General features: G+C 36.0%; 1 protein-coding gene across 1 annotated transcript in view; it reads left to right on the top strand.

The window, feature by feature from the left end:
- Nucleotides 1-16229, top strand: part of SLC4A7 (solute carrier family 4 member 7) — a 58421-nt gene that overhangs the window by 25520 nt on the left and 16672 nt on the right. Inside the window, exons 8-15 of the mRNA XM_054385129.1 lie at nt 5365-5480; nt 6245-6304; nt 6828-6985; nt 8872-8959; nt 10801-10947; nt 11875-11978; nt 13410-13584; nt 15997-16130. Of these exons, the coding sequence (XP_054241104.1) occupies nt 5365-5480; nt 6245-6304; nt 6828-6985; nt 8872-8959; nt 10801-10947; nt 11875-11978; nt 13410-13584; nt 15997-16130 (982 nt within the window). The remainder of the gene's footprint in view (nt 1-5364; nt 5481-6244; nt 6305-6827; nt 6986-8871; nt 8960-10800; nt 10948-11874; nt 11979-13409; nt 13585-15996; nt 16131-16229) is intronic.

Below are 16229 nucleotides of genomic sequence, written 5' to 3'. Positions count from 1 at the left end.
TTTGATATCCTGAGGTAGCTACAGCAGAAGATGTACTGAAGTATGAGAGATGAACATGAAAACAATCAGGAGGGATGCAGTTATTAGTTGTGTTTGTAATTTAGTTGTATCTTGAAGTCTTTAAGCAGTTTTGATGTTGCTTTCATGCTTTTTAAAAGCCAGAGCTATTAAAACCAGTAGTAGCTTACAATGAGCAGGCTCATTTCACCTGCAGCCGTTTCCAAATGGATAGCTATTAGTGCACTGCTTCAGCATCAGGCATGTGATTTTTGTTGTATTTGATACAAAAAACAGGATAAGGTAGTTGAGAGTTTATTTTTTGTTTTGCAAAGCTATTGTTCTTTACATGTAAAAAGACGTGTAGATGTGTAGATGTGTTGAGAGAGGATGGAAAGTTCTCACTGTTTTTTCAATAGTTTGTAGTAAATGTTCCGTAACTCCTGCATTCAGCATATATATTCTTTTACTTGCTTTACTTTTGCAAAATTACCATGTGTTTAGAGACTTTGGATTCTTCTTTTAGCCTTCAGACAACTCCTGCTGATACCTATTTAGTTACCTCCCCTTCTTTCATCAGCAAAGCTTTTCTTAGTTTCCCTCTTCACTTGTTTAAGTAAGAGCACACTGCTACATACCTCCATGAAAACAGGCTGACAGAAAGGCTTTGATTATCTGCCTTTTCATATTTTCCATCTAAGGAAAGAGCAAGCTGTGTTGCAGACTGTCATCTTGAGTTCACAGAATCACATAGAATACATCTGATTGGAATAGACCTCGAGGATCATCCAGTCCAACCCTTGACCCAGCAGTGAAGGGTCAACACTAAACCATGTCCCTAACCTCCAGGTCCATATGCTGCTTAAACACCACTGCCCTGGGCAGACCATTCCAGTGTTTGATAACCATCTCTGTGAAGAAACGTTTCCTAACATCTGTCTTAAACCTCCTCTGGCTCAGCTTGTGACCCCTTGACACCAAGGAGAAGAGGCTACCCCCTCCTCGCTCAGCTTACCCTCAGGCAGTTGTAGAGAGTGATGAGTCTCCCTTCGGCCTCCTCCTCTCCAGACTGAACAATCCCAGCTCCCTCAGATGCTCTCCCTAGGTCATGCTCCAGGTGCTTCATGAGCCTCATTGCCTTTCTCTGGACATGCTCCAGCACCTATTCCATAAATAAGTTCATAGTTTCATAGAGTGGGTTTGTGTTGGAAAGGACCTCAAATATCATCTAGTTGCAATCCCCATGTCATGGGCAGGGATGCCTTCCACTAGACTAGATTGCTCAAGGCCTCATCCCACTTGGCCATGAACACTTCCAGGGAGGGAGAGCCTCACCCTTACTTAATTAAAAAAAAAAAAAGCCCCAAACAACAGACAAACAAAAACCCAACCCAAAACTTCCTTATGGGAAATAAAGAGAATTCACATGAAAATCATTCTCTCTCATGGGTGATCTTTCAATGGTAATTAAAAAAGAGAAGTAAAATAACAGCTGTAATTGGTTTTCCAGTTATTTTCCTTCTCATCTGACAGGAATGACAGAATGCCAGACTCAAGGTCTTTAGAACCCAAGAGAAAGCAAACGAATACAGATCAAGTACTTGATGCTATTATTATCACTAATAAAGTTTTCCACCAGAATCTCTAAGTCGTGTTCAAATTGCTTTTGTGCCTCAAGGGGATATCTCTCATAGAGGAAAAATCTGAGAGGGGTGATTTTTTCAGTTAATATATAACCAAAAGTCTTTCCAAAGAAATACTAACACCAGTCACAATTGAAGCCATTTTTATTTTCTGGGGTTTTCCCCCTTTTTATTCAAGAAATCATCTGACCACAGAAGACAATTTTACTTAGAGAAACCTTTGAAGACATTCTCAGACTATGACTTCAGGGCTGCAACTGGACTAATCACTGTCTTGTGAGACAGACTCAGAAGGGAACTCTGAAGAGGAAATAGTCTTCTTTATAGTCTTTAAAAAAAATCATAATCTTGGTCCATGCCACTGTAGATTATGGTCTGTATCACTTCTGTAGTGGTTCAGTATTGCACTGAGTACTTTTTCCACATCTGTATGATTGAGTTGGGTTTGCCCCCTGTGAGTATTAGGAACTGTGTTAACTTTCTAATGGGTGGATTTATTCTCTTCAGCATTCATCTGTCCTTGGCCTTACACTATTCATACTTGATTTTTTTTTGTAAGCAGCTGGAAGGTTACTAAACTTCACATGAATTACTCTAAAGAAACAAAGAGGGACATACTTTCAGTCTGCTACTTTTTATCATCAGTTCATAGTCAAGTAGGCAAACATTTGGCTTAATTCTTTCTTTTAAAGTTTTATCATCAGATGAAGAACAGCTTTTGTTTTCCAGTATTTGAAGCTCTTGAGTGAGTTCTGTAGGTAGAGCTAGGAAGAGAATCATGTCACAGCTGAAGAAGAACATGGTTAATTCACCAGTATCATTAAGCTTTGTCTTTGTAGCAGCTTGTTTTAAGGGGTCTTTTTGTGTTTAAATGTACTTCAAAAATGAATGCAATAATATATAGAACAGCTTTGCTCTTAAAATAATTAATTCCTAAAAGTGGTAATTTAGAGAGGTTTATATGTTTGCCCCCAGGAGTAAATTTTTTTCCATATTAAGCCTGCATTGGAATTTATTTTTAAATTGTTTGTTTCCCCATATACAAATGTGGTGTGACTTTATTTTTAAAAAATTGTATTTCATATATTTATATTTTCTTATAAACATAATTGGAATAGTCATGCTTAGCTTTTGAACTCATTTTAGATCCCCAACATAACTGAAGCAGAGGTTTGAGGCAAATGTATGTATCCTTCTTGCTTTTAGTGATGACAGTATTAAACTGGTTGGCTAGAAAATGCCCATGATCTTCAGTGAAGTTGTAGTTATAAGTGCTGTAAATTGAGTGATCTTATGAGGTTTTAATCCAAACTTACTCAAGACTCAATTTGCTGCCTTTTGAAGGAGGCAGGTGGTATATCTCCTTAAAAGATTGAGAGTCCTGTGTATTTTTAATGATCATCTTAGTAGATTGGTAAGACTAGATGAATTTCTGTCTCACAGTCTGGAAGAAGTACTAGGTAGTCTTCTTTTTAGTAGAAGCCCCTGAATTTGAGTTTATATCTCTTGAGCTGGAGAACAGAAAGAAAAATTCATTTATCAGTGTGACATTTGAGATAAGTGTTTTGCTATTAGAGATGATAATTGTTTTTTCCAAGTTTCCCCTCAAATACTGGATTGATTGATAGGCATAGTGAAAGGAAGTATATGGGAATACTTGCTCAGGTCTGAAAACCTGTAAGCAGTATTCTTACATGAACACAGCAGTCTGGCCAACTGCAAGAAAGGAAAACTGTTTACAGGTGGTTTAGGATCACACAGATGTTCCCCTGTCAGTGCCAAAACTTCTGAACCTGAATTGTGACTGATGGTTAGAGAAATTTTGAAGGCAGGCCTTTTAGAAGAATCAGTATGATTTTTTTAATAGTGAAATTATAAATTAGTTTATGTTAATATGTAGATTCTTTATTCTCTCCTTCTCCTTTGTTCTCACTCCACTTTCTATTCCAGTGTCTGCTTCTTCTTGCTCACAGGGCATTTGCAAAAAAAAACCAAACAAAAAACACACACAAAAAACCCCAAACTAGGGAAGTGATGCATTGCCTATCTTTCATCAGTCATACATCTTAAGCTACATTCATTGTAATGTAGAGGGGGAGGAAGTGAAAATTGTGCTTATCTTCTGCAAAAACAGTTTAATATTTCTGCTCTACTTGTAGTCTTACCTTAGTATCAACCCTTACGCAGTTCAATAGTGTGAACAGGTGATTCCACAGGTTGATTGTTAGTGTGAATAGGCACACATCTTGGAGCAAAGGGCAGAATGTGACTTTTATTTTCTTTGCCTTCTAAAAAAATTTTTTTCCTGTTGTCTAGCTAACTGAACATTATTTATAGTGTTAGCTAATTACTTGTTAGGAATCATAAAGGAAATGACAGCTTACTAACTTCATTTAGGTTTTGATTCAGGAAGAAGTACCCAATCCATTTATATCCCTATGAACTGTAAGGATGAAAATTAATGGCAAAGGCTTGGACCTGCATATAATCCATTGATATGATGTCTCTTTGAAACTTTTTTTAATAAATGTTGGGATCAAGTAAACTAAACTTAGTTACTTCATATGCTATAAAATGTAAAATTGCTAAATTATAAACATGGAGGGATGCAAATAGTTGTGCAGCAGTAGTTATGATAGAGCAATAGCTAAAAGGTAGCCAGTGAAGACTTTAGTTTTATCTTGACTATAGTGGTGCTTGACCTAAATACAAATTTTCTGCATATAATACAATGTTTAGACTTCAGTCTAGGTGTGGTTTTGAAAGCATGTTAAACAATGTGTTATCACCACATCTTAAAGGTCTAGTGTAGACAAGCTGCACCAAATGTGCTTCTAGTACATGTTAAAATGAAGAAGTAAAAGCTCTGTAATCCTAAAGATAGGAATTTGACTTGGTTTTGTATGCCTAGACCAGCTTTTAAATGATACTAGGGTAGGGATAACCATGGCACAGCATGAAATTCATTGTGTGTGAACACGTGGGCTACTTGTCTTATGCACCCTTCACTAAACCTGCAATTCAGTGTTGCTGGTAGTGTAGAAAGCTACATAAAATGGTTTTGTTGTGGTGTAGATGTTAGAAGGAAGCTGTATGTTTAACTGGAATAGCTTTGTTGTACATGCATCTTCAGCTAACCTGTCACAGAGACCATTTCATGTAGTGACATCTGGTCAGATCGATAGTTGGAGCATGGATCTGCTGATTGAAATCTGAAAGTTTGCAAGCTATCTATACTTCATGAAGTACACTATTTACTTGTACAGGTTAGTTAACTACCAGGGCATTAATTGTAGCCTGAGAGTTGCTGAGGCTTTTTACAGTTGAAATACTGCTACAGAGATGGGATAGCAGAGGTGTTTGGGTTGGGTTTTGAGAACTGAATGTAGTCAAGGTGCAATCTACGAACTACTGGAGCAGTTACGAGTAAAACGCCAACAATTGTTATTTTTATCTGCAATTAAAGTAGGTTTTGTTTTCTGGTGACTGTTGTGCAAATGGCCATCATTTAGGCAACACCTAATTTTAATTTTTTCTTAGTTTTGTCGTTGCAACAAGCCAGTGACTTGTTAGTGTTGCATTTATGATACTAATGTAGGGCGCTCTTACTGAATAACTTGCACATTTGCTTTAAATAAGCTGCCACATTGAGTTTTGGTAGTGTCACATTCCTAGTTGACTTTATAAACAGCATTTTGAACTTAACTCCTTTGTTTTCATTTAGGGCTATTAGCATCTCCACAGTCAGCACCTGGAAATCTAGACACTGGGAAAAGTGGAGACGTTAAAGGTACTGGGACAGGAGGAAGCAGAGAAAACAGCACTGTAGATTTTAGTAAGGTAAAGAACGTTAAATACTTCAGTGTTTAGCACAAAATAAGTATGTAATATAAAATGTTGTAGTTGCAACTCCCCTCTTGGGTACAGTTGAGATATCTGTGTGTTCACGTGTATGAGTATACACAAGACATGTACTAAGATATAACTTGTATGCATGAGTGTCAGAATATGCTGTAGGATAGATGTGTCAAATGTTTTGAAACTTCTCAGTGAGACTGAGTTTTCTTTCACTAGATCTTTTCAATATTTTGGTAATTTGATTCAAGAGTGCAGACACTACAATGTCGTGCAGAGGGGAGATATTTTTAAGATCTGCTATGAAGTATCTTAAGAAACAATATTGTAGATGATGTTGTAATGTAGTTTTTCTAGAATTGACTTTTTTAAAGAGGGCTTTTAAAGGGGATTTGCTTTATATGTTTGCTGTACAAAATTTTTATCATACATCTTGATGATTAGGAGCATATTTTCTGAAGGAAATCTTGTGTAATACTATAAATCTCATGTATTTCTTTTATAATTCAAATTTGCTGGGCAAGTTCCACTATGGTTTGTACTATAAAACTCAGTCCATAGTGTTGTCTGTAGTGCGAAACACTAAGAAAATTGGTTTGCCACGTTGCTTATATTTAAGGAAAGCTAACTTGCACAGTAGTACTCATGTAATCATGGCAGGTGCCATATGTTCCTGCTCCTCTGTCACAGTTTTTATGTTTTCACTTGGCCTGTCCTTCTGTACACCTGCCTTGTCTCCTGTTGGGCAGGATTCTGCCTCCTGGCATTGTAGTTGTGGCACACTTGGTGCGGGACTCAAGAGGTCACCTGTAAGTTCTTTAGAAAGCAGTGTACGTGGTGCTTGTGTGTGTGTGTATGTGAACACAGAGTTCATGTGCCATGCCATTTTCTAATGCTTTCCTGTAATTATGTACAGAAATGAACGTTAAGACTCTCTTTATGGATGAGAACATAAATTGTGTTTTATAGTTGAAATACGGAACTGTGAAATAATAGCATTCTAGAAATCGTGTAATTGCATGAACTCTCCATAGTTAATTGTGCTTTGGTTTTGTCAAGTTATGTCCTATCACACAATGCTTGTCACTATAAGTAATATTAGAAAGGTTTGGAGTCTTCTAGAATATAGTAGGTGGTAGTAATTTTAACTTTTAGAAAATAGTTTATTAACTGGCTGATGCTTTCTACATATGTTTGTCTTTACTGTGAGTGATTTAATTTGCATTTTTATTTTTCTGTGTAGCATAAATGTCTAGTAACTACTGACATGTTATAGAATTTCTGCTAACAAATGTAAGGGAATAAACACTTGTTTCATCTTTGTATGAATAGGTTGATATGAACTTCATGAGGAAAATTCCTTCAGGAGCAGAAGCATCAAATGTGCTAGTGGGAGAAGTAGATTTTTTAGAAAGACCAATTATTGCTTTTGTGAGGCTCTCCCCTGCTGTGCTTCTCTCAGGTCTCACAGAGGTTCCAGTTCCTACACGGTAAATAACACCTGAGAAGTCTAGCTTAATAAATAAGTAATAAGATCTCAAACAGTTGTAATTTTTTATATATTACTTATTAAGCTCAAGAAATGTTGTAGACTTTTGTTTAATATGATACCAGTCATCTGCTGCAAAATTTGAGGGAATGTGATCTGCCATAAAATACCCTGAATACATAGTGTATGTAAGGGTGCTGCTGAAACAGATAGCTGACTTGCAGTAAAACCTGAGTCTTCCAAGCTTGTGTTGCCTTTTTAAAGATGGACATGAAGACTGTTGTAGTTCCTTTCAGTGCTATACAGTGACAGTGTTTTGAGTTCACTAAGTCTGAAAGTCGAATTAATCTGAAGCTCTGTATATGAATAGGTGGTGGAAAAACTTAAAAGGTATATGATTGACACTGGGGTAACCAACCTGCAGCTAATACATTGAATGGATTTTCAGTCTGCAATATGCCATCCAGCCTGGTGTGCCCAACCTTTCAAAATCATGGGTCTTGCCAGTATACTGTGAATATATTTACTACAGATGATCAAAATGTCACAATGCAGGTCCCATAGTAAAGATAGCAGGTCATTTCATCACTCATCAAGAAGGACACTTCATTTTCTGTACACGCTCTTGCTTGGGGCTGTTTTGTGGTGTTTGGCATAACTTTGTATGTTATGTTTGTTGGGTTTTTTTTAAGTTTTAAATTATAAAAGTACTTGTTTATATTTGTAATTTTCCACTTACACACTCTAAAGAAAGGCAAAAAATAAACTTGGAATTGTATAAATAGATATGAGAATTTTCAGAGGGTAGTTGACTTTAGTGCTCACAGTGTTTCTTGGGAAATTCCAAAATTTCTGGGTTTAGATTATTTTATTGATGTAGCTAAAATTATCCTGTCCTAAATTTTTCAGACTGACATAGAATTGCAGATTTGGAATAGAATACTTGATTCTGAAGATGCAGTCTCAGTTTTGGTTAGAGTACTGAACTTGCAAAAAAAAAAAAAAAAAAAAAAGGTCAAAGGAGGTGCTACTTTTTGCAAATATGTTGCACTTAAGAACTTAATTTTCATGGAATATAGGAAGAAGGTTGTGGAAGGAATTACTGGGATTCAGTCTTTGGTTTGTATCCTTTTGAATTTAAAAGATACTAGTCCCATTCAAGTTTGGTGTGTTTTGGTTGTGTTTTGTTGGGGTGGTGTTTGGGGGGTTTTTGGTTTGTTTTGTGGAGGCTTTTGTGTGTTGTTTTTTTTTGTGTTTTTTTGTTTGTTTTTTTTTTTTCCCCCCCAAGTGTGGTAACTATTACTGTGATTGGAAATGGAGACTCTATTAATATATGCGATGACCCACCTCTAGATTGGATTTCCTTTTGAAAATGTCACTTTTACCATAGGTGTTCAAAATGCAGGCTCCCTTCCTTTCCACTAACACAGGACCAGGATATGCCTTTGAGTATGGTCAAGTATGTTGCTTCAAGTATGTCTTTGCAGTCACAACCTGGAGAAGGTTTAAATCCCTTGAAGAGGTGATCATCAGGGAGGCTAGAATAAAGCTCCTAAGCCCGTACTGAGTAGTCTTTGGCAGTGGGAATGTCAGAAGGGTTTATAATCTGGAGAAATGTTCATTGAACTCTAGCCTGTAGATTTATGCTACATTTAAAGCATTATAAGAAACTGAAAAGTCAGGCTTACTTATGAAGATTTCTGAGTAATTCTGCTTCAGGGTTTGAGTTCCTTCCAGTAATGACTTTGAGGCAAGCCTTTCTTAGTCTTGCAGCAGTTTTTAAGATCTGAAATGGTGAAGAGATTTTCTTTTGAAAAAAGTTTGAAAAAACCCTCTGAGTATAATTGAGTAAGTCAACTGTATTCATCTCAATGACTCTCTCCACAGGTTTTTGTTTTTGTTGTTGGGACCAGCAGGGAAAGCTCCACAGTACCATGAAATTGGAAGATCAATAGCAACGCTTATGACAGATGATGTGAGTGATGTATTTTAAACACTTGTAGTTAAAGAAGTCTAGAATAACATATTTACTGACTGTTTTCAGTAGAAATGTATTCTGGACTGACAGGTTAAAGAAAAAAATACAAAAAACCCTGTTTAAGCAATGAGCTGCTTAAATGAAGGACTGTAAACTTAGTTCTTGTCTTAGTGAACTGGATAATGGTAAAGGAACTTTGCCCCTTGTCTTTCTTGAAATCTTAAATATATTTCTGAAAAAATACTGTAACTGTGATGTATAGATTTCATTTTTGTATTAAATTAGGAAATAAAACTATTAAATAAAATTGTTAGGAATTGCTGTATGTCAAAAAGGACACAGCAAACTGTGTAAGTATTCAGGACAGAAAGTCTTAAGAATCATAGAACTGTCAGGGTTGGAAGGGACCACAAGGATCATCTAGTTCCAACCCCCCTGCCATGGGCAGGGACACCTCACACTGGATCTCTGACAGAGCCCCAGCCTGTCCTTAAAAACCTCCATGAATGGGGCTTCTACCACCTCCCTGGGCAACCTGTTCCATGCATATAGTTGAGTCATCACAGCTATCTTTGTATCAAAGCAAGGTCAAATGATTCAAAGGCATTTGAAGTCATACGCTGAGAGCTGTGGTGGACAGTTTGAAAGAGCACAGCAGAAATGGGAGTTTTTAAGGCTGTCATCTTCTTACTAAGCCAAAGGAAGATGTTCTAATTCCAGCTTGGTGTTGAGCGCCATCTACTGAACTGCTGATAATTTTTAGGGTTATCTATAACAGAAATTCTAATATTCTTTAGAACAATTAAAAGTTTGGAAATGTAAACCAGGAATCGACCATTTAACAGTTGAGGGAAGCTAGTCTTTGAATATAGTATTTGTTCAGTGTGAAAACTGAATATTAAAAGCTTTAGTTTTAACTACTTAGGTAATCTGTTGTTTTTAGGAATACTGCAGGTCAGTGAAATAGGAAAATAGGAATTCTAGTTTGAGGTGTCCCTGCCCATGGCAGGGGGCTTGGAACTAGATGATCCTTGTGGTCCCTTCCAACCCTGACTGATTCTATGATTCTATGAATTATTCAATGGTCTATAAAGACCTAAATGAACTTAAAAGATCTAATTTGCATTTAGAAAAACCTAGTGGTTAGGTCTTTGGAGAGTTCAGGATTCAAATGTACAAAAGCAATTTAGTATCCTCTTCTGTAAACAGGTTTTCATAGCAAAACTAGCGTTTTTCTCTTTGTGTGTATAAATGCATCACGGGATTGAGGGATTGCTATTCTTAAACACTACCCATTTGCCAGTTCAGAGTTTGTATTGTCTGTAAAACAACATGGGACTTCTTTTGAGTATAGGGGGACTGCTTTCATATGCTTTTAAAGAGGTCTTTTAAAATTAACTAAGCTAGGTATATACAAATGAAGTTCTTGGTCTTAATAAAAACTTGTGGTAAGTAATAAACTCTCTAATTATGAAGCTTATTTAAGGTGATACTGTTCTAATTTAGCACAGCATAGTGTCACAGTGGCTTTAGGTCTGACATTTGGACAAAAGTGCCTGAAAGTGATTTACTGAGTAATGAGGAGTAACATTTTAATTTTAGAAATTAACTCAGTATACCTTTTGAGTGAGAAGATATAAACCTCCTTACTTTATGTTCCATAGGGATGTGCATACAGGTCATACTTAATGCAAAATTATGCAAGTAAAGTAAAAGCCTAACTTTTGAGAAGCTTTAAAAGATTTCCCTTGCCTCTTTTAAAAATAATGAAGTCTTCCTTGTAATCGGTTCTTTCTTCAAAAAAATAACACTGAATGTTGGGTACCTCCTTCTTGTAGGTTTTCCATGATGTTGCCTACAAAGCAAAAGACCGAAATGATTTGTTGTCAGGAATTGATGAATTTTTAGACCAAGTGACAGTGCTGCCTCCAGGAGAATGGGATCCATCTATACGAATTGAGCCACCAAAAAGTGTTCCTTCCCAGGTAAAAGAAAAAAAAAAAAAACCAGTCCAGCAGAGAGCTCCCATGATTTTTACTTTGCAAATTCTGTTTTCAAATAGTAATAATAAAAGTTCATTTTCTTTATATGCTTTTAAGTCAGTTGTATTTACTATATTTCCTTTTGTAATGTCAAAATGAGTTCATGTGAGTTCTAGGAGAACTGGTCTGGTACCTGAGTTCATAATAGAAATTTTTATTACTCATCTAACAATGACCTGCAAGAATATTGAAATTCTTACATAATCGTTCATTTGCATACAGCAATGATTGAGATCTTTCAAGGCATATAGCCTAGCATTTAATGTTCATGGAATGTTTATGAAATAGATAAAAATGGATCATTTCACTTGTTTGAGATGCAAGCTTAAAAGGAGAGCTAGGGAGAAGCTGGACTTCAGAGGTACTCCGGTTTCTTCCCTTTCTCTGTCTTGACAACTGAGGGAAATTCCTGCTGTCAGAATCAGAAGTAGGGGGAGAGACCAGTGTTCTTGATTCAGAAGGGGATCCAGTGGTGGTTGGGAGGAGTGGGTGGGAAAGAAAGGGTGACAGCAGCACTATTTATTTGTGAATAGTTTTAGGCTTCTTTCAGGGCTTGAGGGTTTTCTGGAAGACCATCTTGGCTGAGAAATTTTTTGAGAAGCTGGTGAACAGCATGCTCAGTAGAGGAACGATTTCTCATTTATTCTTCAACTAAACACTGTGTGTGTCATAAAGTCAAGTCAGTTCTGGTTTTCTGTGCTCAATGAAAGATTAATTTGGCAAATGCAGGACTGCTTAAAGCTGGAAATTATGAAGAAGATTTTTGGAAGGCAGAGAGTGTCTTCATGCTGTCTTTGCCTTTACTCTAAAAAGTATAATTCAGTCTCAGAATATGATTTAAATGTATGTTTGTTTGCCTCGTTTCTGTAGGAGAAAAGGAAGGCACCAAAATTTCCAAATGGATCTACTCCTACAGGAGAGACTCTCAAAGAAGAAGGCCATCATGCTGGACCTGAACTTGAGAGAACTGGAAGGTGTGTTCACTTCTCTCTAAATACTAGTTACCATAAAGAAATAAGTGATGAATATTCACCATTTTTAAAAACAACATTTGAATGTAAAAACATCATGATAAAAGTGTCAGAGCGAAGTCTTTTTCCTTTTCAAGTGTTGAATTCTTGCCTATAACTGTCAAATCTGCTTAAAGCATTTTCAAGCCTTTGGGAACGTTTCTCAACACATTTGTGAAGGATTTCATATAAGATGCTGCCTAATTTAACTAACTGACTTTTTAAGAGTCGGGGTTTAATTTTTAATTGTCAGGCGCATGCAGTTGTCATAATGGTATCAGGAATTATATACTTTTCAGTATTGGGCTAGATGCTAAAAATTTCCATTAATGCAAATCTGTTTAATTTATTATACATGTACAAAATGGAACAACAAGAAATACCAAGTAGAAAAAAATTATTTGGTTTCAGTGATAGGTTCCTTTTAGATCTAAAATAAAATTGAAGGACTTTTCTTTCCCAGTTGAGTTGCATTGTTGTTCCCTGTTCATTCTGAAGTACAATTCCCAAAATAATAAAAATGAAATGCATCTTTCTCACATCTTTGTGAGAACAAAAAAATCAGTATTTGTGTTGCTTTTTACCATTTTGGCTTTTTTTTAATACATTTTGCTTTTTTCCATGCAGTATATGGAGCTGAAAAGTTAATTTTCCACCCACGAAGTGTCTCTATAGGACACTAGTTTTCCATAGGAGTGGAATTAATTTCTTTTTGTAGGTGCAAATTATACCTATTGTTTTGGAGTCCTGAATTTTTTAATTGACTTTAAAAAAATTTTTTAAACTGCCAAAAGCTTTTTAGTTTCTTATTGAATAACTTAACTCAGTTGAACTGACTTACATATGTCTGGTTTTGTCTTTCTGTTTCTCTATACTCCAAATAAAAACAGTGTTAAAAATAAGACGTAGATTTATTTATGGAACTAACTATATATATGTAGAAAAATTCAAATTAAAAAAACCCTACAGTTATTCCCTGGAGTAGGATTATTGAAATGTATCAATACAGTGCTCTTGGTTGAGCTTTAGCATATTTCTTCTCTGTTTCTTGTTTTGAGTATCTTAAAACAGATCTAATTTAAAACGTTGAGGTAAAATCTCTTGCACTTTTTTCCTTTTTTTTTTTTTTTTTTTTTTAGTATCTAGCCCATATTAAAATACACCCAGCCAGCTTTTAAAAATGTGGACAACCTGCTTGATTATATATTTGCAATACTACTGAACTGGAATGAATAAACTTCTCATTTACATTTTAAACTGTTACGTTTTAATCTGGGTTACGAAATAGCTAATTCGTGCTGGCAATAGGCACTCGCAGTCATTTGTAGCCCATAGTTTTGAACTAGCTAGAATCCTTTAGTCTACAGCTTGACGAGTTTCATCTCACCTATTTAGGCTTTTTGGTGGTTTGATACTTGACATCCAAAGGAAAGCACCTTTTTTCTTGAGTGACTTCAAGGATGCATTAAGCCTGCAGTGCCTGGCCTCGATTCTTTTCCTATACTGTGCCTGTATGTCTCCTGTAATCACTTTTGGAGGGCTCCTGGGAGAAGCTACACAAGGCAGAATAGTGAGTACAAAGAATGGTAGTGGCCAGGCTTTTAGACCTTCAGAGGCAAGTCACTGTGTGCATTTGTCTCATTTATTTATACTTGTATTTGAAGAATTTACCCACAGCACTTGATTAGCCTGCCCCAAAGCAGATCTTCCCCAAAAGGTAATTGCTGTGGAAAATGTGGGGAACCCATGTGAACAGGAGAAGATGCACAGTGGAGGTAAAAATATGTTTATCCTGCCTTTTTTTGGATGAATGGCTTCATGACTTGAGAAAAGGCTTGCATTGCCTTCTTTTTGGCTGCTTAAAAAATACTGAGTAGTTGTAAAGGTTCACCATCCCACTAGGCCTACTTTAGGCAAAGTCAGAGGCTCAAGGTGGATAGCCAAGAACATGCACTGGCCTTGAGTAGTAGGCCTATGAGGATGATAATGCCTGCAGTGTATGGCTAGCAGTCAATGGTGTATTAAGTAACAGACAGGATATGTATATATATGCTTTATATGTGTATATATATGCTTTATATGTGTATATATATATGCTTTCACTAATGGTATACTGTTAACATAATAAGGTTTATGAGCAGAAAATACTCTTCATTTTAACTGACTTGAATAGAAACTATGTATGTATAAAATTTTGGTAGTCGTGTTGGGCAATAGATAAGACCAGAATCTTTTTAACCAAAATATTATTGCACTTGGGGTTTTGGAGCAGGGAAAGACTATTAACACCATCAAAGTTAGAAATTTAGGTCAATTGGCTTGTGAGTAAAGTAGTTGGAAGTGTATTTTCTGTTTTTAAATCTATTGAAAAAGAAACAAGGCTCTATGCCTGGGAAGGAAGGCTGTATTCAGACATCTCCTTTACAAATTCTCAGATTCTGGTAAAGGCTATGATGCTATAAAATTCTTCTTGATACTTAGGTTTTTAACCTTGTGTTATATTAAAATTTAACTATTTTATCTTTTCCAAGTAATGCTGTTGACTCAGATTTTTGTTTATCGATGTAGCACTTGAAGCTGATAGCAAATACAGAAATGAATGGGGTATTTGTATGTTGTTTTGGTATTCTAAATATAGAAATGGTTATCAAAATGTTGATGTAATTTTAGAGTGTACATCATTATGAAAACATGCTCCTTGTAAAGCTTGATTCTTAAAACACCTTCTTTCTTTTAGCTGTCTGGAATTGTTTGCAGGTTTGTTCCTGCCTTCAGATACTTGGTGTGCATCATTGAATATAAAATTTAGTTACTGCACACACATGTTCAAGCACAGTAGCTGACATTGTAAGGTACACAATTTGTGTTTGAAACCTTTCCTCACGGTACCAGAGGTCATCACCTCCACAGCACTGCTGTCCCTGCCACTCTGAGTGCCCAAAGGTTAATGCATTGACTAACCAAAAGCACTAATTCAAAGGTATTGGAACAAGAGAATGGGATGAGATATTAATTTTTTTTTAATCTGATGTAATGAACCAAGGATTCATGTTTTTGTTTTTAATGGCCCCAATTCAGCAAACCATTTTGCCCAATTTTAAATGTTTTCCTGAACTGGAGCTTAAGTTTGCATAAACATTCCATAGGACTGCATAATTGCAAAATAGCAGACCCTTAAATTCCACCAGGAGCTCATTAATCTGTGATCCATGACTTCTTTAGTAGTTGTAAATTGTGTAGTTAAATATTTTTAAGTAACTGTAATTAATCATTTTAGTATCTAAAAAGTCCTGCCCCTCTCTTTTGAGGTGCCTTGTAGCCTTTTTTTTTTTTTTTAAAGCAGGAAAACTTCTAGTAAAACATTTATTTCAAGAACTGAAGTAGATATCTTACTTCAATGAAAAGAAATGCATTACCATGTGGGACATCATTTTTCTCTCATCTGTTTCTGGTGTCATACATACATAAACCAATATTGTTCAGTAATTTCCCTTGCATCTCTACCTGTCAGTTTTTCCTTTTGTAATGCTTGATTGACTGAGGGAGGTTTGATAGGGCACACTGTGTCATGTTTTGGTCCAGGTATGTTGCAATATAGATATATATCTATTTTCTTTGCAGAGACAGATAATTCTTTCCATAAACCACATGCTGAGTAACTTTGTTTAAAAAAAAAAAAAAAAAAAAAGTAGTAGTAATTGTTGGTATGTTTTTCCTCCATAGCTAACAGGAGTAGTAACTTGTCGTGGTTCTGAATGGCTTTATGTTTTTCAGGAGTGAAGATGTAAAAATCTTTTAACCCCATGGTATTGCTACTGCAAAATTGTGTTAACTTATTCTTGTCTCAAACATCAATATTAATTACAGTATTTTTACATCTTGTCTTGTTTCTAAGTTAAACGTATCTTATAGCTGTATGCAGATGTGATGCTAAATGCTAACCTGAAGGGCAGCATAGTTAAAATAGTTTCTTTTCCCCCAGAGTGCAATAGAATCTCTCTTTGGAGCCTCATTAACTGGGATTGCCTATTCTCTCTTTGCTGGGCAACCTCTTACTATTTTGGGGAGCACCGGACCAGTTCTAGTATTTGAAAAAATATTATTTAAATTTTGCAGGTAAGTGATGTTTTTAATAGCTTGATGCACTTTGTAACTCCCTGGCCTATTAGAATAGCTGTGATGGAAAGCAGATGGGTGCTAAAAGTGGATGCCCAA

Source organism: Indicator indicator, chromosome 11 (genome assembly GCF_027791375.1).
Source record: "Indicator indicator isolate 239-I01 chromosome 11, UM_Iind_1.1, whole genome shotgun sequence".
Classification (NCBI taxonomy): Eukaryota; Metazoa; Chordata; class Aves; order Piciformes; family Indicatoridae; genus Indicator; species Indicator indicator.
Note: the sequence above shows the minus strand (reverse complement) of the source record. Positions and strands in the feature narration are given on the sequence as shown.